Source organism: Scleropages formosus, chromosome 19 (assembly GCF_900964775.1).
Source record: "Scleropages formosus chromosome 19, fSclFor1.1, whole genome shotgun sequence".
Lineage (NCBI taxonomy): Eukaryota > Metazoa > Chordata > Actinopteri > Osteoglossiformes > Osteoglossidae > Scleropages > Scleropages formosus.
This window is the reverse complement of record NC_041824.1, coordinates 18,434,368-18,460,010: the sequence shown is the minus strand read 5'-3', so window position 1 is coordinate 18,460,010 and position 25,643 is coordinate 18,434,368. Positions and strand designations below refer to the sequence as shown.

The 25,643-nt window shown below is 50.5% G+C and overlaps 1 protein-coding gene across 5 annotated transcripts in view; it reads left to right on the top strand.

Moving 5' to 3' along the window:
• anks1aa (ankyrin repeat and sterile alpha motif domain containing 1Aa) overlaps nucleotides 1-25,643 on the top strand; it is a 90,870-nt gene that overhangs the window by 1,031 nt on the left and 64,196 nt on the right. For all 5 annotated transcript variants that reach the window (XM_029246403.1, XM_029246400.1, XM_029246404.1 and 2 more), the window contains exons 2-5: nucleotides 15,937-16,017; nucleotides 16,926-17,082; nucleotides 19,468-19,530; nucleotides 25,268-25,564. In XM_029246403.1, the coding sequence (XP_029102236.1) occupies nucleotides 15,937-16,017; nucleotides 16,926-17,082; nucleotides 19,468-19,530; nucleotides 25,268-25,564 (598 nt within the window). The remainder of the gene's footprint in view (nucleotides 1-15,936; nucleotides 16,018-16,925; nucleotides 17,083-19,467; nucleotides 19,531-25,267; nucleotides 25,565-25,643) is intronic.

The window sequence follows — 25,643 nt, the reverse complement described above, 5'->3', positions numbered from 1 at the left end:
CTCACCTTAGTTTATTCCTTCTCTGTGCGGCTTGCGGTGTTTCTTTGTATCGTTCCGATCGATGTGATGCCTTGTGTGTGTGTGTGTGTGTGTGTGTGTGTGTGTGTCAGTAAGGTGTAACTGGTGTTGGTGTGTAACATTGTAACGTTAACCTTTGAGCTTTATTCATAGTATGGAGACCTAATGCCAAATACTGGGTACCAACCAGTGAGGAATGGTAAAACTATGGTAAGACTACAGTAAAGTGACTGAAAGCAGTCACCTGGAGCAGGAGCGCTGCCATGAAACACACTTAAAAACACACTTTGACCTTTGGAGCAGCGTTGTGTGTGTGTGTTTCCTTGGAGTATCACGCTACTTTGAGTTGTTACTTCAGCAGTGCTGATGTATTAATGTATTTCGAACTGATGGTTTCTGTCTGTAGGGTCATATTGAAGCCTTTCCACGAAGCCTTTCCACAAAGCCTTAATAAATGAATGAAATATGGAAATGGGAACCGCTTTTCAGATCTCCACAAGTGCCATCTTTGCAGCTTCCCAGCACACTTCATGCTAAATGACACGCGCGATTCACTGTCCTCGCATTCTGCAATATAATCGGTCCCAAAAAAGAATACTTAACCCAGCCTAAAGGGAACGGTTCGAGGGCGGCGCGTGTAAAACTAAGTGACATACTGAATCTTAAATGTGTACATTGAAAAATTGACTAATTGAGGTGTGCTGTGTTCAAGTCTGAGTTCAACTAACTTAGATGTAATTCAGCAACATCCAGCATTTATTGTAGGTAGAACATATATAGAGATAATTTTGCAAAAGGTCTTGTGGGCCACATGTTGGACCTGACGTGACCAGTGGACACTAATATTGTTACATATTATATCTCAAAAGTCCCATGGTTGTGGGGCGGGTAGCTGCGGCATCTCATGGCATCTGATCTCGGAGGTGAGGTGTGGGTTCGAATCCTGCTCGGTCTGTGCGGACCTACGTGTTCCTCTGTGTTCGTGTACGGTTCCTCCTGCGGTCCAGGGACACGCAGTTCAGGTCAATCGACTCTTAAGTTGCCTGTATTTTGTGTCTGATTGCTCTGAATTGGACTGGGTTGTATCCTGTCTCATGCCCTGTGCTTCCAGGATAGGCTCTGGACTACCATGACCCTGCACTGGGCAAGCAGGTATGGATGGATGGAAGGGCAGGTGTCTCAGGTCACATCCACACCAAAGGCCTCTAGCCCACACCCGAGTGTGTCGGAGTGCCTGGCCGGCTGGCTCGGCTCACCGGGAAATCCCACGATACCTCTCTCTCCGTGTTCCCAAATATATCGTCCGTCCTTAACGCCGAATCCCAAAAAAAGGTCAGCTGCTCGTGGTATTTTCGTAGATTCTTCTTCTGTTCCACCGCTGCTCTTAAACTTGGGCACCCAACTTCGAGAACAGAGGCGGGCTTTTCGGTCGTCGGGCTCCCATGGAAGATGTCAGGTGGCTTTGCCAATGCGCGTTGCTACTCCTGTGGTGCTCGCAGAAGTACGTTACGCGCATACAGCCGCGTGGCCGTTGGTCCCAGGAGACCGTCCTGCAAAAGTAACGCTCGTTGCGGGACGAGTGAGATCCGGGACGGTGCGTCGCAGAGTTACTCGTGCCAGACTGCGCGCTACTTGAACTAATTACATTAAACCCCTCTAATCGGAAATCCAATTCTGGGATGTCATGCATTTAAGGCATCCCCCACGCCCTCCCCCGCCGCGTTGCCGCGGCGCGATCGATGCCTGGCGGGCCTCCACGGCGATAATGATGAGGCCGGTGCATGGGCGAGTGAATGAACGGCAAAGTCCGCACTCGGTGCCAGCGTCCAGCTTCTCTTGTGGTGTGTGTTTGTGTGTGTGTCTATCTCTCTACACCCCCCTCTCCAAGTAATGCTATCCAATATAGTTAACACAGCCTTACAAATGTCTTCTTCCCCTCCGTTTTTGGCATCTTCGTTCCGTGGGTCATCAATATCCAGTAAAAGCCAAAGCCCACAAACGATTTTCCGCGTGATTTAATCAATTTTTCTTGGCAGGCGTAATCAAATCCGTCAAAAAGCGTGTTTGCATCGTTTAAAGTGTGGTACCCCCTGGAATCGATCCGCTTGTTCGACCTGTCGGGGGAGGAGGGCGGCACGCTCGGAGCTTGGGTGCGTCTTAGGGAAACAAAGACACGTGGGCGCCTGTCGGATGGCGTCGGTAGCGCCACCGTGAGGAAACGGGAGGCCTTGCGGCTGCGGCGTTTCCGGGGTGGTGGAGGGCTCCCGCCCGGCTCTTTGTGTTCCGGCGGGATGGCTGTTTTCGCTCCGGGCTTCTCTTCTGCGCAAGGCTGCCCGAATCGCCTGTGTGGGCGGGGCTAGCGGAGCAGGGGTGTCGTGCTCGTTTCTGCGCCGAACGTGCCGATGAAAGCTTGCGCTACCCCGCGTGCTCGGACTCGCCGGGCTCCTGCGCCGCCTCTCTCCAGAATGTTGCCGGATTCTTTGCTTGGGATGGCACAAGTGGGTGGGGACTCCTTTGCTGGTGAGCAGGACCCCCCCACATGTGGTACCAGTTGTTGACCGTTTGTCTCTTTTAATCAGCGACCAGGCAACACCCCCCCCCCAGGCCCTTCGTGGTTCTGTGGCTGAAGGTCACCCCGTGTCTCACAATCCTCAGCGTCGGTCCCCCTAGACGACCGTCTGACCACCTTGTGCTCCACTGCAGGGGGACCATGGAGGGCGTGGCAGTGGTCACCTGGGCTGACCGCGGTCATGCAGATCTTAACACAGATTCGCGTGTTGCCATCCGTGGCTCTGCCTTCGATCTTTTCTTAATAATGCGCTCGCGGAAGTGTGTGGGCGAGTCTCCTCTGACGTCCTGCCTAACGTGCAGGGCAACGCAGCCCCTGCGACACGGTCCATGGTGGGAAACGAATGTGGTTTGCCCTGTTTTTTCGTCCCCTTCCCCCTTGCGCTGCCCTGGTGATGCGCTGCTGAGTGTGTTGCTGAGTGTAGCAGTCACATGCTTCCTGCTTATCGCGAGCAAGTGTGTTTGCGCACTCGGGTTCCTCTATGACGGTTCAGGGCTGGCCATGAATGTTCCTGCTCTGATACTCTGGGCCCAAGCAAGGCATCGTTGACAATTATGTGGGATACTTGGAGAAGATGATGCTGGGTTTGAGTACATAGGGCCAAAACTGTGGGTATTCCTTCACCTGAGCTATTATTATTATTGATTTTTGATTATTAACATTATTTAGCTTCCTTTTTCCAAGGTATTTTACCATGTTAGGTCTATTCACTGAGCTACTTACAATGATTTCCCTATTCTCTCACACACATACATACACACACACACACACACACAATGTCTGCAACCGCTTGTCCCGAGTGGGGTTGTGATGAACTGGAGCCTAACCCAGCAACACAGGGCATAAGGCTGGAGGGGGAGGGGACACACCCAGGACAGGTCACCAGTCCATCGCAAGGCACCCAAGCAGGACTCGAACCCCAGACCCGCCACACGGCAGGCCCCGGCCAAACCCGCTGCGCCACCGCACCCCCCTCGCCATTTACAGCTTGGTAGTTTTTACTGGAACATTTCAGGATAAATACCATCATTAAGGGTATTACAGCAGTAGGAGGGATTTGAACCTGCAACCTTCAGATGCAAAGGCAGCAGTATTAACTGCTGTCCTACCTGCTGCCCCAGCAGGGTATTGTTAGTGTATCAGTTCAGGGTGAGCAGCTGGATGAACGGTGCCGTGGCAGGAGGCGGGATATGAACCCGGGTCCTTTGAATAGAAGGAGAGTTCTAACCACTATGCCTCCTGCTGCCCCCACATCTCTAAATACTCGTTGTGGATTCGAGTGCCTGTCCACACGCTCGCCTCTGAGGGGTTGCCTTGCGGCACCGGCACCGGGGCCGGTAATTGCGTACCCGGCAGGACCCCTTCCAGGCCTGGGGTTTGGGTTGCTGTCGGTTTAGGAACTCAAATTGCGGCGCAAAAGCTGCGGCTCCAAACTCCAGATGGGGAATAGGTGCGGCGCCCAGTTCCCACACTCTTGACCCGAATCCCTCCAAGGGCCCAGCTGGGAGCGATGCGTCTCTGCGGGGCGTAAGCCGCCCGCTATTGTAGCGCCCACTGAGCAAATGCGTTACGCAAAGACCCTGCGCGGACGGTACGGAGCCCCTGTAGCGCTGCTCTTTCCCTCCCTTTCACGTACAGCTCGGTGGCGCGATGGGACCCAGGACAGCCCGTGACACGTCTCCGTGTTAAAGTGGCCAGATGCTTCCCGCATGTTTTCGGCAGCGCTACGAGCGCCGCCGACCTCCTCGCGCCAGCGTCGTTCGACCCCGGGCGTAATCCGCCGGCGGACAGATGGCCGCTCGGAGAGTCCGATGAATGGAGGGAAAGGGTCAGGGTGCGGCTGTCGTCAGCGGAGAGGTGCGGCAGGCGTCGTAGCGGTTAAAGCTTCCGCCTCCGGAGCCAAAGACTGCGGGTTCGAATGCTGTCTCCTTAAGTGAGATGCTTAACTCTGTGGTACGAATGGGTAAATCACTGTAAGTAGCTTAACGTTATAAGTCACTTTGGAGAAAAGTGTCAAAAAAAAAATGAATAAATGCCCAGGTTACAGGTGGCCCTCGATTTAGGACCTGTGACTTACGGCAACCTGGATTTACATCGACCGCCCCGTTAACCTTACCGCGTTATTTTTGAGTCCCGGCGTCTAGTCGTAACGTGACGACCGCTCCGTCTGCTGTACGGTACCACGGGCTGACCGTGCTGCTGCGAGTCACCCCTATTTCTTACTTAATTTCTTATATTTCCTCACGTCTGGTTTGTGATTCCGTACAACTTGCTTTTTATTGCAACGGTCGGGCGGTGGAAAAGTAGGTGTTCTGGTAGTGCAGGAAAAAAATGCAAAATCGGACAGAATAGCAAATAATAGTGGAGCATAAAAATATAATGCTCTACTGCATTATTATTCTATATTAGTATGATTTGGACGAGAATAAGTGTGGAACTATTGATTGAAAAATGTGACAAAGCCCTGTTGTACAAAGTAGCGATCATGCATGGTAATCACTTATTACATAAACCATAACGGTATATATGGCGTAAGGGGATTTGTGACTTACGGATGGGTCATGGGAGAGGAGCCCCTCTAAGTGGACGACCACCTGTAATGTAACTGTAAATGGGAGGGGGCCGCTCTCTGGGGGTGCTCTGTATCCCTCCCCTCACCTCCCCTCCTCTCCTCTCCTCTCCCTTCCCAGCCTCCCTCCTCGGTGCCCAGACAGAAGCAGAACCATAATGGCAGCTGGGAATACAAATGGCAGGATTCCCACAATGCTTCTGTTCTGGATAAGCGGTTGCAGGCCGGGCGGGGCGCTGGGGGATTGGGGAGCTGAAGTGCCGTTGCCAAGATATTTTTGAGGCCGCCCTGTTTATTGTCGGGTTTTGTCTAGCAGCGTGGTACAGCTGCTATTTCCCCCCTTTTTTTTTTTTTAAATTTTTTTTAAAACCCAATTACTTAAGGCTGCTATTTTAAGTGTTGTTGCATATAATTTCCTTATTAAACTAACAGCCACATATTTATGCTGTGGTCCCAGCTGACATTTTTACTGCTAAACACACTTTGCTATGCGTGCGATGATTGATTTTGATTTTTCTCCCAGAATGGGAGCTTTGTGCAGCGTAGTTATTATGGGATACGCTAATGGGCCGTCCTGCCGGTGTTACACAGGCTCATTATGATGGAAAAATGCTGTCAATCATTTACAGGCATTTAGGAGGCCTTTAGCCTGATGATGCGCTCCGTTAGTCCATTTCTTGAGCCTCTTGCTGGAGTTTGCCTGGTCATGTGACTTGGAGGGGGGGGGTGTGTAACAAAAATTTACATTCACATCTCTTAATTCAACCGAGGCGATTGCCCGAAGCGACATGGTGAACTCCGATCAAACAAAAGTGCATTTCACCGCAGAGAGTTGCAGATGCAGACATGATTCTCGAAGGAAAATCAGTTTTCCCCGCTGCTATATTTGCCGGCGCACATTGTGCAAGTCTCTACATGCAGAACCGAGAGGAAATGCGAAGATGAATGGCAACAGATGCCGTGATGCACATTTAAAGAGCACTTGGGAGATCTAGAGAGAAGTGGGTCTCAAAGGGACATTTTGAAAACTTTCTTGAATGTTGAAAGGGATTCAGCAGTTCTGAGGGACAGGGGGAACTCATTTCACCACTTCGGAGCCAAAATGGACAAGTGGCGGACTTTGGGTGTCGGATCTCACGTTAGCACGTACGTGACCTACGGCAGAAAGGCTACGCTCTCATCCCTCCTGCCCCGGGCTGCTGTATCGCCGCAGAGGCCGTAAGGAGGAGCCTCTCGCCCTCTTTGTTTAGATCCCGACGTGCTGTCATCTTGCTCGCCTGTTCGCGCCTCATAGCAACGATGGCGCTCCGCAAGCCGCTGCTGTCACAGCGCGGACTCGGCTGTGTCTGATACGGGATTACGAGCGACGCAGGAATGCTAACGGGCCCCACAGCCGGTAAGCCCTGACTTGACAGCGCAGCTCGAACCTCGGCGCGCAGCCTGTCGGAGAGTGCTTAAAACGTGGCTCCGCCCTATTGGCTGGGAAGCCCTTCCTGTGAGCTATGGGCCGCTTTGTCAGTGTGAAGGCGTCCGGCTTCGCTCACAGGAAGCCCGCGGGGGTCGAGGTGACGCCCTCTACTTTCACCTTCCACTCTGGTCTCCTACAAATGGGTTGGAAGACCCGCCTCTTCCTCTTGCTTCCCGGGTGCGAGTGGAGGAGGGGTCTCGGTCAACGCGGCTCCGCTCGTCCCTGACGCCGACACTGGAACGGTGGTTGAAATGCGGTGCCCCCCCCAGTGAAGGACGTGGTGCTTTCCTGGGCCGGGGAATCTGGCAGCTCCACGTTGATGTTCCATGAGCCACTGACTCCCATCCTCGTCCGAGAACCTCAGCGAGAACCTTCTGCTCAGCGGTCGGTTGTCTCCTTGTAGTCGAAAGGACCCGGGATCAAATCCCACCTCCTGCAGTAGGACCCTCGGTCAAGGTACTTACCCTGAATTGACAGTAAAAGTACCGCTGCTGCAGCAATGTGTAGATCAGTGTAAGCAGGTTAACATTTTAAGTTGCTTTGGCGAAAAGTGTCAGCTAAATTAATTAATGATGGTAATAGTGGTGATGATGATGATGACGATGGTAGGACATTCGTTGTGGTCCCACAGTAGTGTGCTCTTGAGCCGCTTCATATCTCCTCTCTCTCGTTCACAGTGATGCCTCGTGGTTCAACTCGACCTATGACCCGGGGCGGGGTTTGGGGTCCTCCTTCACGCGGAGGCGGTACCTTCGGCGGTCCTGGGAACGTAGCCGTCGGTTTATTTCTGCCTCCACGTTTGTTTTGCCACGTTGAGGAAAGCAAGCGGGCCTCTCCATGTCACACCTACGCCTCTAGTAGTTGTGTCTCTGCCAGTTGCCACATACATCTCGCCAAACTTTGGCCCCCCCCCCAAACATTGTCCAAGTGGCGGTTTAGATTATTCATGGGTTCAGGAGGTTTTTTCGTTGCCGCAGTGAAGGACCCCAGACTGCACGTGTACCATGACTTAAGGAAACGCGAAGGCCTGACTTCCCGACTGCTTTGAGTCAGAGCCACTCGCCGACCTCTGCTATTTTCAGCCCTCTGCAGCAGTCACTTTCTTTCAGACCAAACGGGAAGCTTTTCTGTCGAACCCGTGACATTGAGACTGGAAACGCTAACGCCCTGTGAGATCTTGTGCTGCCCTGGGTTGTTGGTTTGACCCTCAGCTGACTTTTTCCTACGTGTTTTTTGGCAGTTTTTCAAAAATATAGTTTTGTCACTAATGGTGCACTTTTGGGGGATGAGCTCCCTTTCTCCCTCAGAGCTGCTGAATCCCTCTCAGCATTCAAAACATATATTTCAAACCCCCTTATCTCGCAATCTGTGTACTCCATGAACGTTTACTATATTATCTATTCAAAATAAACTTGCTCCCTGTGAATTGTGTGCGCAGCTGGTGTAATGCGTGCAGGCGAAAACGGTGCTGTTAGAGCAACTGAGAGTCGCTCGTCTGCGTCTGTATGTCTTTGTTGGTGAATTGATTTAAAACACAAAAAAAACCCTGATTTGTATGTTGCCTTGAAGAAAAACATCTGTTTAACGAATGAATGAACTGCGAATGACGCGGCTGCTGAATGCCGTTTTGTAGCCCGTGCCTCAAGGTCCTCGATCTTCCTCTCGCTTCTCCTTTCTCCCCAAGATTCCACGTTCCTGTCCGTTTCTCGTTCTTTTCTAAGCGTCCCTCCGGTTGGTGGCGGCTGGACTAACAGTTGTGGTCCAGATGGGGCCTGGCGCTGTACCCGGGCCTTCCCTCTTCCCACTGTGCTGCCGTCAGCAGTGTGCGGCCCACCTGCCGGCTCTGGGACCACCCCCCCCGACCGGCCCACTTCAAACGTGTTATATTTGGACTCAAAAGACATTGGCTTTGTGTGTGTGCGTGCGCGGGTGTATGCATATGAGAGTTGGCTTCCCTGCCTTTCCAACGCCATATTCCTGCCTAGTTTGTGCACGTTAAGGGCTATTCACTCTTTCCTAGAAGTGTGGCACCCCCCCCACCCCCCCAGACTTCCACTGAAGCCCTTTGTGCACTTTATTCTCAGCCTGTGTGTTCCACTTACACTCCTCATCAGCGCTATCTGTATGCTTGTGACTTCCTGGGTTTATTGCTGACTCATCTTTTTAATTTTTTTTCCCTTCCGGTTTATTTTAAAAACGCTCGAGACGTTTCTTGCCGGCCGAGATAACGCAGCACCTCCGTCGCTTCTTCTCCGTTGTGCGACGGCCTCGTCCGAGCCCCCGCCCCTCACCTCGCAGCTGAGAGATGGGCTTCCGGCCGCGGCCGGGTTGCGTTCGACGCGGGTGTTTGATGTGGCGGATGTGGTCGACGCCACACGGCGCGGTTCAATGGAGGCGGCGCAGTTTCGGCCCCGCACCTTCCTTCTCGCGGGGAGGCGCTCAAGCGCTCACGCGACACGCTCGCGTCCCTCGAGGTCCACGCGCAGCCCTCTCGCTCGAGGTCCTCCGTCGCTAATGACACCCCCCTCGGCTGTCTTGAGTGCACCACTTTGCCTCGATGGTTGCTCCGTCAGCCGGCTGTACCGGGATCATTATTATGGCTCGTTCTCTTTTTGTATACGTGAGTCACTGGTTGTGGTTGTCTGAAAAAGCAGATCTGGGCCTCAGCGACGCAGGACTGGCCGATTTCCAGCGTAGGTGGGTTTCCACAACAGGTTTCCAGTGCAAACGTCCCCGTTTTGCTTCCAGAATAGGTGATCACTCCATAGAGTATATTAATTATTGTTAATTATTAAATTTTACGTAGTGGATGCCTTTCTCCAAGGTGACTGTCAATGTTGTGCGCTATAATACAGTTCATCTGCAGGACTTTCTGCTCATGCAACTTGAATGATCATTCTAATGTATCCTATATGATTTTTTTTAATAATTTTGAAATGATAGTAATGTTGTAACTGACAACTTATTTAAATACAAAGGTTACCACCTAAGCTTGATGCTTGTGAGGGGAAGTGTAGCAGAGTAGTACCACACAAAGCCGGGGTTTTCTTTTAATAATTTAAGAAGTTTGTTTCCGTAAATTTTCATTCGCCCGGTATCCTATGAGAAAAATGACAGATATTGATAAGTGGGAAGAAGCCGGTGCAAAGAACTGGATTCCTGCCAGTTCTGCACTTTCAAGAAAATATTTTATGTATTGAGAGTTGTGTGGCGATGATGAATCGACCCCTTTTTTAAATTCTGCAAAGACGCAGTGGGGGAAAAAAAATTATATTGTGAGGGCCTGGACCGGTCCAGTCACTCCAGTGTGGTCACCTGAGGTCTGGTCATGCACAGATGGACTGCCTAACATTTTAGCGTCGCAGGAAACTGTGATGAATTTGACTACGAAGAAAGTGTCCAGGCAGTAGGGTGCACTGTCTGGGCTTTCTTGTCTCGTCCTCTCAATGCTGCAGCCTGAACAATAGAGAAGGTGTCCTTACAACACGTGCGCATGGGCCCGCTGCCCAAAAATCACCACCCGCCTTCCACCTTAACTGGAGCAGACGGTGTTCTTCGGCTATTTCCGGGTGGGAGAACTGGGTCGCGTGCGTGCCGGGAATCGGTCTGCGACGAGGGGCTCGGATCGCCGTGCGAGACGTTAATAAAGGAAGTTTGGGTTTCTGGACTCTGTGCTGCAGGTGATGATGGAACGCTTTGAGCTGGAGGCCTGGTCCCCCCGGACGCCGACCCGCGTGGGCTTGGCACCGGGTTATCCACCGGCGCAAATATTGAGCGGCGGGGAGTGACACGCAAACAAAATATGCTTCTCGAGTTCCTCGTTAAGGGCAGGAAGTGCTGACGGAAGCGTTTGATGTGTAAAAACTTAAGAGCCTCGTCTGCTGTTGCTTGTTTGCGGGGAAAATGTACTAACCGTATTTTGACTTCAGTTTCCTTCTTTGTACATTGGTTTATTTTTAATGCCTCCGTTCCCCTCGAGGAGTTGTTCTTAAATTTGGTATGGTGTCTGGAGTTTAATTTTGGCTCTTGACAGCCGGTTTTTGACGTGGCTGACCAAGGGATTTATCATTCCTTCCTTAAATGTGAATGAGGTAATAGAGAGGCGTTTTGTATTCCCCCTCCCCAAAAATCCTTGCCAGTACAGCACAGTGTAGAATCTTCTAGGCTCTAGACTGCATATGTTGAATTTAATACCACGGTATGTTACAAACAGTGCTCAAGCTGTGTTGATCCATACTGTCTGGCTTTGAACAGCTCCATACTTTCTCCGTAGAAGCGGGGGGTTGGATCGGGTGTTTGATCCATTTTATCAAAGCTAAGTTTTACACAGAATAGTAACTCCAACCATTTCTGTATCTAACGGTCAGTGTTGGCTTGTTTGTCAATAAACAGATCCCCTGAGACAGTGCAGTTGTATCACTGTAGTCAGTTACATTTGTCAATAAGCACATCCCCTGAGATGGTGTAACTGTACTACTGCGGCCGGTCGTGTTTGCTGTGGTCTGGATTTTGACCCCGTGATTAAATTTGTGTTATCATCAGGCCCGTGCTATAATAACGATGATCCTTCGACGTCTTTCACCATTTTTCCTTATTATGGCCTTGTCGGACTGCAGATGGGAAACTGTGACGGACCATTTGGGATGTCGACCGTCTGCCTGTACCTGCTGTCGCTGTGTCGCTTAAAAATTCAGCCTCGTTTCATGCCGCAATTGACAGATGGCTGTTTTGGAGGCTGTCGCTCCCGGTACAGCTGCCACTAGTGACCTGTCAAGAGTATGGATCTAGCAGACATGGCGTTGCCGTTTCGGCGTACTGGTTGTTAAAGTTTCGAGAACATCGTGGGGCTCTGTAACTGGCAGGCGTGTGACAGTGACACTACAGAAAGATTACGCTGCGCGTTTCAGCAGTTGGGTATGCGCTCGGCAGAACGCCGGAGGCCCTCGTGCTCAATTAGGGATCTGGGTCTGCGGCCACAGCTCTGTGCGCCTGGCACCGCCGGCTACCTCGCTCCAGGGCGATCCTAATCCCTCTGCTTGCTGCCACAGCGCTAATTGGCCCGCTAGCTAATCCGTTTTATTGCACACTGCGCCGTGACTCACCTGCCTCCCTCTCCCAGTTCCCGTTCTCTTTTTGGTTGGTTGACGCTACCCTGATTGGTGTCTCGGTAATCCGAACAATACGTGAGCAGAAAGAGCCCTTTCTCTGCCCGATGTTGCCAAGAACGACTTTGGCAGCATCGCAGTCGGTTGTGGTGCGTTTGACCATTAGTACCGGACACGGTGCGGGCAGCAGTGTGGCTGCGCACGTGTGCGTCAAGCTCTCAGACAATGGGCTGCCTGTAATCTGAGAGCTGCGGGTTTATCAATCGTTTGTGAAGCCGTTCGGCTTGGAAGCAGCGCCACCGTCGCCGTTGCTGGAATCTTCCGTGAAGCTGTCCGCAACTGGTCGTGTTGGCATGTCGCTTATGGAGCCGGACTGCGCCGGCCTGTGGGCCGGACCCAAAAAGAGACAGGGATGGAGCAGAAGTAGGACAGAGATTGTGAAAGATTACTTTTTTTATCCCACCGTATACTTACTGATTTGCATAGCTCAAAGTTCTGGGCTGTATTCCTCTCTGTCTCTCGTTATTAATCTTTTCTTTTCCACTGGATTGAATCGAAATTGAATCGAGAAAAACGGGGCAACTGGTAGAACAGTGGTTACGGTTGGAGAAAGGAGTTGGGTAAATGAGTAAATGTAAATATTGCAGTTCTGTTACCCTTCTCCACGCTTGACCACCCATGGACCGAATGGTGTAAAACAGGTGAACTGGTAGAATGTTTGGAAGATGCCAAGTGAGAGGAAGGTGAGCAAAGCTGTATTTGAGGAAGTAGATGGTCTGTGGGAGGGAAAAGTGCTTCGTCTCTGGGTTCTCGGCAAGGAGTTTTGACTAATTGCCTCCTGGCCAATGCGGCAGAAAAGCCGATATTACATCGCTGTAGATCCACCCAACCCTTGTCAGCATCGCTGAAAATTACAAGTTTCCAATCTCTTTCGCAGCTGGCACCTCATCAAACCGATATCCCCGGAGGGAAATTAGGGATTAGACGCGAGGTCGGTCCGGAGCTTGCCTCCTGTCCTTCGGGATGTCCCTCCGCGCTCTAGATGGCTACTGCTGTGTATGTAAGAGGATGAAGCCGATTGCTGGGCAGCCTGTGACTCACGCTTGTGAGCCTCGGGCGTGTCGACTGCGTGCTCAAGATTTGATCAAAGTCCGCTGTGCCCTTCTCTCGTAACTCCTCCCTCCAAACAGTTTGTTTATCTCCACTCTGAGTGAGAAACCTGGTTGTTTCTCAGCTTTGTTTTGGCTCTTACCTGAAAGTGAGAGCATTATGTGCGAGTTTAACTGCCAAACAGACTCGGGGTTGTATCGAAGCGCCGCTTGGGACATTACCCTCCGAATCTATCTCGGGTTGTTGTGGAGGTGTCGGTTTCTGGGTCACAGTGTTATTGTACACTGTATAGATCTTCCAGACTGCAAACCCCTGGTCCCCTGGTGCCTTACCCGTTCACCTACCTCCTCCCTTTATTTCTTAGCCTACATGGGCGTGGACCACCGTTCGGAGCAGGAGACGGATATGCTCAACTGATGTGACTGCTCCCGCTGCGTCCTTTCAGGTTGTTTGTATTCATACAGCTCTAATGGGGGGGGGGGGCTATTTTTAGTGGCAGAACAGACAATCTGCAAGCGGAAGACGGCAAATTGCAGAGCCGACGGCGCAGCGGCAAACGGAGGACACCCAGTGGCTGTCCACCAGGATGGGGCACCGCTCTGTTCCCACTGCACCGTGTCTGAGATCACGTGGGCCACAGCGTCACCGCAGCAGGCTGGCTAAGCAGCCGGGAGACATTTGTGAAATTTCATGGGATGTTATCTCTGGTGATTTTACCGTAATTGCATTGGAGGGGCACCGAGCAGGGAAATGTGCTCATCTGCACTTAGTTCAGCCTTGGTCAGCTGTCACATCAGTGTGTGAGAAATCTCCATGGCTTCTGTTTATTTTTACATCTTATCGTAGTATCATTTGATACCTCGGTGCTGCTGCAGGTAGTGCTGGTGCCTGACGGCTCCTGGGCTGTGGGTTCGAATACGACTAGTTTTGCATGTTTGCTCCGTGATCATGTGAGTTTTCTCCAGGTGCTCCAGTTTCACAGTCCAAGAAGATTTCAGGTATGTGTGTGAGATGACCCTGTCATGGATTGGTATGCTGTCCAGTGTACGCTGTCTCATTCCCTGTGCTTCCAGGATAGGCTCTGGACTACCCTGACCCTGCCTTTGAGAAGCAGTTACTGACTGGCTGGATGGATGGGATGCTTCAATCTTAGAAACCTCTTGTCCTTTGTCCAGTGTATGGTGTTGTATTTTTTTTTTTTTTTTTTTTTTTTACCGTGATGAAAATGAGCGGTTTTCTGCTTTCTCCTCAAACCCATGTTCTGGTTTGTTCCATTTATCGCTGATTTAAATGGCCAAGATCAATGACTTTGTTCTGTGTTACTGTTGCTTACCTTATATAGTGGAAACAGACCCCACAGATGTTGACATATTTGAAAGTGCTGAGCTAAACGAATTTAGTAAAAGTCTTCCATCTCAGCTTAATGTAAGGACTCATATTATGGTCCATATTTCAGAATGAGAAAATCACCAAGTGGGGTGGGGAAAGACCACGCATGGTCTTAACAGTCCAAAGTTCAGCATTCAATCAGTGTCAGCTACCCTATTTCCTCCCTCATAATGCTATGGGAGTTTTGAAACGTGATCCTCGCTCTTGACGGTCTGGCAGTTGCTGCCACCCCAACACCCCCCCCCAGTTGGCCTTGTCTTTGTTTTTGCACCGCATTATCCGAGGTGCACGCCCTTCACCGCGCTGTTTGCCTCAACCTGTACCTGACCCCTCCTGCACGCCTGCCACTTCCTCATTCCAGTCCCCTTGGCTCACACCTGCAAGAAGGATTCTAGATGTGTTGCCCCCTGCGGGACACATCCTGTCACTGTGCTGCCGCTGAGAGACTCCTGCTGAAAATGTATCATAGCAGGAAGTAATATGTTTCAGTGGGGGTGGGGCAGAATTCTTAAATTTACAATTATTAATTTTTCCGATGCTTTTCTCCAAAGTCACCTACAACTCGGAGTAAACAGAAGTGCACAGAGTGTTTAGCTGCATACGTAGAATCCATGAAATACAGTTTGTTCTATACAGCCGCTGTCTTTGTGCACATATTCCAGAAGCTGCCTGTAGAATTAATGTATGAATAGGAAAACTGATACATGAAACGCTTTAGGAGGTGGACTAACCTGTGAAGCTTTCTGGAGCTTAGGAGAGAAATGGAGTCTGAAAAAAATGTGTTCTGGAACCTTTCTTGAATGCTGAGATGGATTCAGCAGATCTGAGGGGCAGAGGGAGGTCCTTCCACCACATTGGAGCCAAGATTGAAAACAAAAGGATTTTAAACTTCAGAGTCCTTGTGAGGGGCATGGATAGGTGGCCACAGGTGGGGAGTACGGTGGTTTTGCTGGGTGTAGGGATGGATTAGGTCCTCTAGGTATTGGGGTGCAGGTCCTTTGACTGTATTGTAGGCTGTAAGCAGTGCTGGACTTGATGCGTTTCTCTAATATAATGATAGATCCATTATGTACCTGTTTAGTTGAGTTTCAGAGAAACCCAGTGGGGCAATGGCTGAACAACACAGCTCTTGGTGTGCTGCAGCCCAAACGTGATCTTACTGGAGGACCCAAGGCCTGCGTAGGGACCGCAGGCTCAAATGAGCTCTTGTGATGGAGGGGAGAGGCGCCGTTTGAGGGTGATGCGAGTCTGTGGGAAACACAAGCTCTGGTGTGCTGCAGACAGAGTGGCGGACGATTGCTTTGACCGATTGCCAGAACGCCTACGCTGCGGGGCCCCCAGGGACCCGGGTGTGAATGAGCTCCGTCCTGGTTCCTCTTCCTGCTTCCAGGAACGGGGCCAGTTTCTCCTCTGAATCTCAGCCGAGTTTGAGACGTGATGGAGCCACGGGGATTGCACTTCTGCCTCTTGTAATTGGTTGTGTGCGCGCTGATTTACTATGCATGAATCTGTTTTGGTTTCTCTGCTTTTCTTTGTATGAATATGCAGTACATCTGTGCTCTTAAGATGTATATGTGTCTGCATGTGTGTGTATAGTAGGTCCAGCACTGATTCTGCTCCATGTCTCTCTCTCTCTCTCTCTCTCTCTCTCTCTCTCTCTCTCTCTCTCTCTCTCTCTCTCTCTCTCTCTCTCTCTCTCTCTCTGCAGCATCTGGAGAGGTCCTAATGTGAACTGTGTGGACAGCACTGGATACACCCCCCTCCATCATGCTGCCCTCAATGGACACAGGTGGGTCTTCTCACCCCTCGACCAGCAGCCTTGTATCTCTGAGGGACAGAGGTCAGCCATAGCCAAAGGAATGTGTGTGTTCAGGTGGCGCAGTCAGGGTGTCGCTCTCTCTGACTCTGTGTGTGTGTGTGTGTGTGTGTGTGTCTGTCTCTTGTCAGGTCCTCCACAAATCACTGTGTCTGTGCTTTTTTCCCCCCTCATTTTTGCATCCTCTGTACTTACTGATTTATCTGCTGCTTTCCCAAAACTGACTGACAATGATTTACATATTTTACTGTATCAGTTTAAGGTAACTACCTCAATCTTGGGTACTACACCAGAAGGTGGGATTTGAATTTGCATCCTTCAACAACAAGGCAACAGCCCTAATCACTGCACCAACTGCTGTTCTACTTTGTTTTTAAATCCATAAAGGGCAAATAATCTGATAGTGGCAGTTAATGCTTGACATCTACTTTTAGAATGTTTGTATTTTTAAACGTCTTCGGCGTTTTACTCTTTCTCCAGCTCCGTCGACTTCAGTACGTGAAGTAGAAGGCTAGAATAGCTCTGTCAGTTAATTGGGCAGCGCAGTGGCTCAGCACGTAGTGCTAGTGTCTCACTGAGCCAGATCTTTGTTTTTGGGTTCGAGTCTGGCTTGTGTTGTCTCCCCATGTTTGCATGGGTTTCTTCCCACAGTCCAAAGATGTGTTTCAGATCAGTCGGCGACTTGCCCATTTTGTGTGTGTGTGAGGTTTACATTACTCTGCTGTATGAATTGCTGAATGATTATAGAGAGTTCGAAGACTGTAAGTAACCTGGGATAAAGGTGTCAGATAAATACTAATCATTTTATGTCGTTTTGGACAAAAGCATCTGATGCACATGATGCTGAGGTGTGGTGCTTATCTTCCTCCTTTTCTGCATAGTGAGGTGGTGGAGCTGCTGCTGCGGAACGAGGCGGTGACCAACATTGCTGACAACAAGGGCTGTTACCCCCTGCACCTGGCTGCCTGGAAGGGGGACGAGTACATCGTCCGGCTGCTCATCCACCAGGGCCCCTCCCACCCCAAGCTCAACGAACAGGTCTGAGCGCAAAGCCCCGCCACTCTCCCTCCGGTGTCTCCACATCCAGGTGCCTGGGGAGTGCACGGCCACTCTCGGGGTTGGTTTACTGACAGCACGGTTCCAAAAGCGTCACCGAGAGGACTCTGACCACTTGCATTCTATCTGGTGTGTCTGTTTTCCCAGCCGTTCCCGAGGACCGTAATAAGCTCTAGAAGAGCTTGGGCGTGCTTCTCCTGTAAAGCAGTTTAGCTCATTTCATTAAGACACTCGATTTATTTTCAGTGCTACACAACATCTTATTGTATTACTTAGACTCTCATTTTGTTTATTGAAAGATTAATGACCTCAAATGTGGTCATTAAGTTTATTTGACATTCACATTTATTGGATTGCCATTAGTGGGGACTTGAGAGGTCTTGCCTAGCTGGAAATACCCTCTCTTTGCTTTTTAGAAGAAATTTTATTTGAAATACATGGCTGTAGAGCTGAAGGACTAAACGCCTACGGTTTCCATTATAATAAATTTTTTAGAAATGTATAGGGTTCCCATTGACCCTAACAATAGCCTGCTTTACCAGATTCATACAGAATCACCTATCAGTCCTTTTCCTGTGCACTGGGTCCTCACATTATGAATATTTTAGTTACAAATATTAAATAGATAAACAAGAAATAGTTTTCAAAGCTGCATACCTTTTTTCCCTTTATTTTTAATTGCATTATCTTAACTGATCTGCTTCCAAAAATTTGTTGTCGAATGACCATCGTCTGCGTTTCTTCATCGTTAAAAAAAAAAAAAAAAGCAAGCAGAGAGAGTAGAAGTATCGGACTAGATAATTCAACTCGCTTTTCAGTGTTTTACAGCTCGTGCCTGGTGTTAGTGAGTGATAGTGATCAATACCAAGGTGGTGGACACTGCACATGTTTGTTGCATAATTCAGTCAAGTCGTCATACATGAGTTTGTGGAGATGAGATTATTTTCAATAATTTTAAATTAGTTATACATAATTTAGCTCAGCGTTGAAAAAAAGTTAAAACTGCTTTATCTGGGTGTTTTTACAGGATCAACCCAGTGATTAAATTGCAGGAAATCCGCAATACGTTTTTCTACATCGTGATGTAGTGTTTGGATTCAGGAACAAATCAAATTAGAGAAACGTCTGGAGCCAGTTGTGTTTATAAGTTGAGGACCCAGCGTACTCTTCATTAATTCGCATAGCAGTTCGTTGTGCGAGGAGTACAGACAACCAGTAGGACTTGCAGTGACCCTGGGAGGGAAGGGCGGTCAAGATTTGAAACGGCTTCATACGTTGCATTGGCTCGTACAGGTTCATGCATTGCATCTCCCAAGCCAAGCGATGTAAATGAAGAGCTGCCCCTTAACACATTTTGAAATGTCAGTGTTGCCCGTAATACTTTTCGACCTAAGTGGAATAAAAGTCAACTTTTGGGGTCGACAGTGTGGGGAAGAAGCCCTCCACCCCACCGCTTCCCAAAGTCAAACTGGCCAGATCAAGTGCGGTCGTCCGAAGGCCGTTTCCTCAGCGTGCGGCTCGATGTCCGTCCGAGTGTTTTGCCGCCACCGGTCCTTCCCAGGGATTGCAGCAGGGGAGCCCAGCTGCTGGTACCATGTACTCCACGGGACCGGATTTGAAATCGGTAACACGAATCAGTAGCCCTGTCTTGTGCCTCCTGGTGGAACTGTTACCAACTTGGGCCTGGGCTGGAAACAGCGTGTGTGTGTGTGTGTGTGTGTGTGTGTGTGTGTGTGTGTGTGTGTGAGTGTGTGTGTGTGAGTGAAAGCTGAGGAGGGGAGGCAAATCATGGTGGGTGGAGCGGCTTTTATCTCGCCGACATTGGGCTTTTATCCACGGCGTTAACGCCGTCGGCCTGTCGTGATCCTGCCTCCCTCCATTCGAGTGTGCCGCACGGCTGCTCGGCAAAGAAAAGCTCGACAGGAGCGATGTGGAATGAAACGACCAGCCGCTTCATCACGCTCCCGTGATATAATGTGCCGGCAAGGTTAACTTGGACTTGGAGATGGCGCTTACATTAATTAAGCAACAGCAAGTATGAGATTTTAAGAAACTGAATTTTTCTTTCTATTCCCCCCCCAAAAAAAAATTTCATAAGATTTTTGAGAACTAAATGGCTGAGCATTTTTTTTTTTTTTAAATTTATTTACTTTTTAACCACCTGGGGTTTCTGCATTATTTTTTTTTTTAAGTTTGCACTGCAGTGCCGCCGGCGCTCGTTCCATTTCACGTCATCCCTCCAGACGCCAGCGCTTAGTTCGCCTCGTCCCCTTGTTGTGTTCATCAGCGCCAGTTTCATGCGTGTTTGTGTGTAACTCGTTTGCCTGTGTGGAAACAAACCATTGCCTCATCTTCTCTCCTTCCTAGAGCTCAGTAGACCACAAAGAGTTCAAACGCTGTGGGCCCTTTGACCCGTATATTAATTCCAAGGTGTGTACCCGGCGCTGCCAGACCTGCTGCGCTACGCTAAGCTAAGCGACATCGCACTAAGCTTTGCCAAGTACGCTAAAATATGCTAAGCTACGCTAGCTTGCTGTCAGCTGCTCTGCTCTGCTCTGCTCTGCTCTGCGCTGCGCTGCGCTGAGTGCGAAACTGGGCGAAACGGCAGTCGCTCGCACACACTTGGTGCATGGCTCGTGTGTGGCTGGACCACACCGCCGGCGCCGAGCATCCCGCCATTTTCCCAGCAGGCGACGTGGCGGGGCGCGGGTTCGCGACGGGAGTGCTCAGAATCATGGGTGACGGGTTTTGTTTAAAATAAATAAATAAAATAAATTAAAAAAATAAATAAATGCGCGTCACTGGCCTTTTTGGTCAGCTTGCCCAGGAAGCTCGATGGCACATGAGGTGGCTGTTTGGCACAAGACAGCTGCTGTTGGGTGGGTGTGTGTGTGTGTGTGTGTGTGTGTGTGTGTGTGTGTGTGTGTGTGTGGGGATTATGTATGCGTTCTTCTCTGTGTTCCCAGCCTTTCGAGGGACTACTTGAGCGAGATGTCCACTAGCATACTGCTTCTTGTGTGTAGGTTATGTCACGGTGGAGGACACACACACACACACACTGTTCTCTCTTTGCTCCTTCTCCAAGAGCAGGTGGGTTAACGGAGAGTCCTCCGGGCGGCTTGTCAGGCCAGGCGATGAGCTTCCGCGCTGACGTGTAGACGGAGCTTTCGGTGCCTTTCCTTTAACCTGCGCTTGGGTTTATTCCCCGGCAACGTCGCACCCGACCGTTTCTGCTCAATTCTCATGGGCGTGAGTGCTCTAATCCGCACCTTGTTGGGATTTTTTTACAGTAAAAAGCGCGGATGTTTCGCCGAGGTATCGAATGGAATCCTCTTACAGTGAGCTGGGGAAGGTGGAGGACTGCATCCCGGGAGCCGTGGAAGGCTTAGGAGGCCGCCTTCTAGAACGCGTGCGGTTTCTTCTGGAAAGTTTTCCGTGGCAACCGAAACTCGAGCCGACCCCCCCCCCAAGCTCGGCAGGAACCCACACACCACCTTATCGGGCCGCAGGGGTGCGAGCCGCCCTTAAACCATTCCTAGTACGCTGCCCAAAGTCGCGCGCACAGAAGTTGCGAGCAGATGGGCTTTTAGTTTAATGTAACGGTTTCCTCGAGCATGAAGGAACTCGTGAATATAACCGCAGCGTGTCTGCGATTCGAGGCGACAGCGGCTTCGCTCTGTTCGTTCCACTGTGCGAGTTGAACGGCCGCCCAGCAGAGCGATGAAGAGGACCCTGCTGAGCTTGTGTGTGGCGTGCCGTTGCTACGGCAACGGGGGTCATTGGGCAGGCATTGTGTGGCTGACCCGGTAGTGGTTTCGAAGAGGGGGGAGTGCATCGTCGGCGGGTTTGAAAGAGGCCGTTGCAATCCCCTGGCCCCGCTTTCCAAGCTGCTTAGGTCTCCGTGTGCTGCTGCGTCAGACCCAAGGGTGTCCTTTCCGCGCTTGAGAACGGTCCTCCCCCCTCAGTTCCTTCCTCCATTCACGTGCAGTTGCGGGGTCCCTGTAGCAACACCTCGTCCCCATGTGCTGGGTCCCACCCTCACTCCCTGTGCGACGCGCTTTGGTAGTCGATACAATGATGCAGCACTGCGTCCAACTCATTTCCTGCTCGTGCGCCGCATTGTGAGCTGTGACAAAGTACAGTGAATTTTTGCCATCAGCCCTGTCGCTCAAACAGCCTGCTGTAAAAACACAGCTTTGTGGGACTCACACGAGTGTGTGTGTGTGTGTGTGTGTGTGTGTTCATTTAGGAGACCCTTTTCTCCCAAGTGACGCACAATGATCATTAACTTGGCTTTAGCTCACAATCTACTGAGGTCACTACTTCTATACCATAGAGCAGTGTAACACACACACTTGCACACAGTGGGGAATTTAAAGTAACAACTCACTTTTATAGTGTGGGTGGAAACCAGAGCATTCAGGGGAAACTCACACATGCCTGTGGAGATCTCATATGGAATCTGTCCGAGAAAAATTTACAACCTACAGTAGAACGAACAAACAGTTTTGCTGAGAGGTTTTACTAGACAGTTAAAAATTGTGGTCAGTAGTTCACTTTTTTGTACTTCTAAATATTCATTTACATTATTTACATCTCTTGCATGAAAGTCAAATTCTGTTAGTAGTTTACATTTATTCATTTGTCTCATGCTTTTCTCAAAAGTGACAAGTTTTAGGCATTTATTTAGCAGGGTGAATATTTACCGTATCAGTTTAGGATAAGTACCTTGGTCAAATGCGCCCTAGCAGGAGGTGGGATTCTAGCTTAAGGCCTCTGAATGCAAGGATGTCAGTTCTAACCACGGCGCCACCTACTACCCTGAGGTGCATGTATATGCCGCTATAGTGCTGAAATGCCCTTGGTGGACCCCCCCCACACACACACACACACACGCGCGCGCACACAGGAAACGGTGTGATCCGCACAGTGTCTGCGGTTCCTTCGTCTGCTACAGTTTGCAGTCTCCCGTGTGTCAGGTGTAATGTGTTCGGAGAGGTGGTGGTGATGAGGTGCGTTCGGGCATCTCAGACCTGTGGGTTGTGCTCAGCAACATCTGTCTTTCATACCTGTGGCACACACGCAGCTTCTCCACATGGGGGCAGAGCTCCCCACAGTTCAGTCCAAAAAGGCCCTTGCTGGGATCAAACTGTCAGCGGGACTCCATTTCTCATCTTCCTCGATGATGATGTTGCCCTCAGGTGGGCTCCTCAAGACCACCTCAGTAGGCACAGCGCTGGGCACCTGGGGAGGCTGTCGGAATCTGTGTGTGTGTGTGTGTGTGTGTGTGCGTGCGTGTGTGTTTGTGTGTGTCTGTCAGCGAGCTTGTGCCAAAAGGGAACATGAGCCCCTGATTCATGTGTGGCTCTGACCAAAGCAGCTGTCAGTCTGACCCCCCGCTTCCTGACCGCTGGTGCTGATGTCACAGCCCAGGGGGCACTCATCGGAGCTCAGTACCATCAGCCTCTGGCTCCCTCGCCACGCAGCTGCGCTGCTTAGTCCCGTTCAGGGGGCGCTATGGAAACGGCTCGGAGGCAAGACTGGTCCTGCACTTCGGACAGGGGCATCGAGATGCCTTCCGCTATAGGGAGAGGTGCCTTGAGTGGTAGCTTCTGTTGCTAGGCAACATATCAACATGTGGAAGACATAGCCTAGACTGAGGACCTGTCCACCAGCTGTATCATATGTCAACGGGATTGTTCCTGTGGCTGTGGATCATCTGCTTACAAAATGCAACACACAGGTTAATGTGAAAATTAGTGTGTTCTGTGTTCCCCCCCCCCCCCCCCCCCTTCCTTTTTTCTTTACACGTTTTCCCTTCTCAAGGGAGTGTGTAGTGAGTGACACTGGTCTACAAATGCAAACTGCTGGAATGACCCAGTTTTTATGAACACACCACTGTACACTCGCTCCTTGTGTAACAATCGAGTTATTCATTTTACAGTTTAAATATTTTACCTTCACCGCTCTGTGTTTTCCAAAAATTTTCTCTGTTTCAGAGCGGAAAAGAGCTGCATTTCTGCATCCACTTGTCAGCTGGCAGTAGAATGGGCCCCAGACATTGTATATGACATTGTGCATGACCGCATTAATTCAGTTCACGTCCACAGTGTTTACACGCTCTCTGGGGGACAGCCGCTGGCGTAGTGGTTGACGTTTATGCTTTTGGACCCAAAGGTCACAGGTTCGATTCCCAACTCGAGCTATAGTACCGTTGAGCAAGGTACTTACCCTAAAATTGCCCATCTGTATAAATGGATAAATAACTGTAATCTAACAGTGTAAGTTGCTTTGGTCGAAAAAAATCAGTGACATGAGTAAATGTAAATCACATGTTCGTGAGTGTTCGTAAATAGCGAGATGATGGATGTTGCTCATTTATGGGATGAATTTTTGCGTTCAGTAATTTTTGATTTTTTTAATTTAATGTAGCTTGAAGTGAGGTGCTTCTCACAACAGCTGCCAAGACGCGGTGCCAGGGTCCGGTTATAAGACGTGCTGCGTTTCTTCATCTTTCAAAGGTACCGCGGCAGAACCTCGGTAGGTCCCTTTGAGAGCAAAGGAGGATGAAACTGATTTAGTTTAGGGGAACGCCGATGGGCTGCGTCACGTTCATTTTCAGTAATTTTATGAGCGACCTCGTTCTGTTTAACGGCAGGCTTTGCGTTTGAGCTCGTGCTAAAGCACGGCGCCGAGCTGGGTCGCACCCCTTTCCCTGAGCAGGAGCCCATCTGCAGGCCGCAGTATCGGTGCCTTGCGGCCAATCCCAGAATAATGCCCGACAACCATATGCCATCTTTAGACTGTGGATCGATAGCAGATGAATAGTTGCACGATGGACGCGTTGCTATATGAGTAGACAGATGGGTTGATGGATAGATTGATAGTGGATACATGGATAGATGGATGTATAAATAGACAGTGACAATAGATTGATGGATAGATGAGTGATTTATACATGGGCATAGATATGAATGAATGGATAGATGAATAAATAGAGGGATGGATGATAGACTTTATTGATTACAGAACAAATTGTACAAAGGTACAGTGGTGTATCGCTTTGTGACAGGTGACATTGGAAGAAATAATTAGTGTAAAAACTGACAGTGCCGATAAATAAAAATGAGGTCTGACAACTGAAAGTCACTCGGGGGTGGGGGTGGCGGTCGTGTGTGTTCTGTTCCGACCCAACTTCGCTTTTACGGCTGGGATTGCGCTGCCCTGATGCTCAGACTCACTCTCCTCTCTGCCTGCTTCACCTTGCAAAGCACTTGCTCTGCTGGGCTCCTCCTGCACGTGTCGTCTCTGAGGTGGGGGGGGGGACCTCTTCCTTTGCGCTCAGTCAAGTTCTAACACCTCATCGTACCCCATGCTACCTTTTTTTTTTTTTTTTTCTTTCCGCATCTGTTCGATGCTGTCGGATATGCTTTGAATCATGTGCTTGGTTGCGGAAGCCAGGTGTGTTTGTGCTAGGGCCAGGTGAAGGCGTGCGCACATGTGCGTGGTGAGAAAGGGCCTGTTGGAGAGCCCGTCTGCCCAGCTCTCCGACACCTTTCTCCATGTCGCTCTTGCTCTGCCCTCACAAATGGGCTCTCTCTCTCTCTCTCACTCACACTCTCTCTCACACACACACACACACACACACACACACACACACACACACACACACACACACACACACACAGAGGAAACGGGGTGATCTGCACGGTGTCTGCGGTTCCTTGGTCTGCTACACCTTGCAGTCTCCCGTGTGTCGGGTGTGATGTGTTCGGAGAGGTGGTGGTAATGAGGTGCCTTCGGGCATCTCAGTCATGCAGGTTACATCCATCCTCTCTCACACACGCAGAATGTCGGCTTGTCACCAATTCACACCCCGAGCGCACACCTGATTTCCTCCCCAGTTCTTCCGAATGGGCACGCGGCAGGTTGTTACCAGGGTTTCGGCACATATTGGCTCGTTGCCAGGCACATAAGTCCGTAGCAACCACTTAGTCTTCAGGGTGTGTTACTGACACCCCTCTGGTATGAACCACTTGGGGGCCCAGGATAGTGTGTCTCTCGTCAGAGAACCTCAGTAGAGGCTCCTTGGGTTCCTGCTGACTTCGCTCACGTCTCCTCTCCTCCCGCACCACCCGCTTGTGGACGGATGCCCCCCCCTCCGCAGAACAATGACAACGAGACGCCGCTGCACTGCGCCGCCCAGTACGGCCACACCGAGGTGGTGCGCCTCCTGCTGGAGGAGCTCACGGACCCGACGATGCGTAACAGCAAGCTGGAGACGCCGTTGGACCTGGCAGCGCTGTACGGGCGCCTCGAAGTGGTCAAACTTCTGCTCGCCGCCCACCCCAACTTGCTCAGCTGCAACACTAAGAGGCACACGCCCCTGCACCTGGCCGCTCGCAACGGGCACCTGGCCGTGGTTGAGGTGCTGCTCGATGCCGGCATGGACATCAACTACGAGGTGAGTAGCCGGCGCCACCTAGTGAACGTGCTGTGGCACTGCACCTCCACTGAGAGTCATCATGTGCATTGCAGTGGAG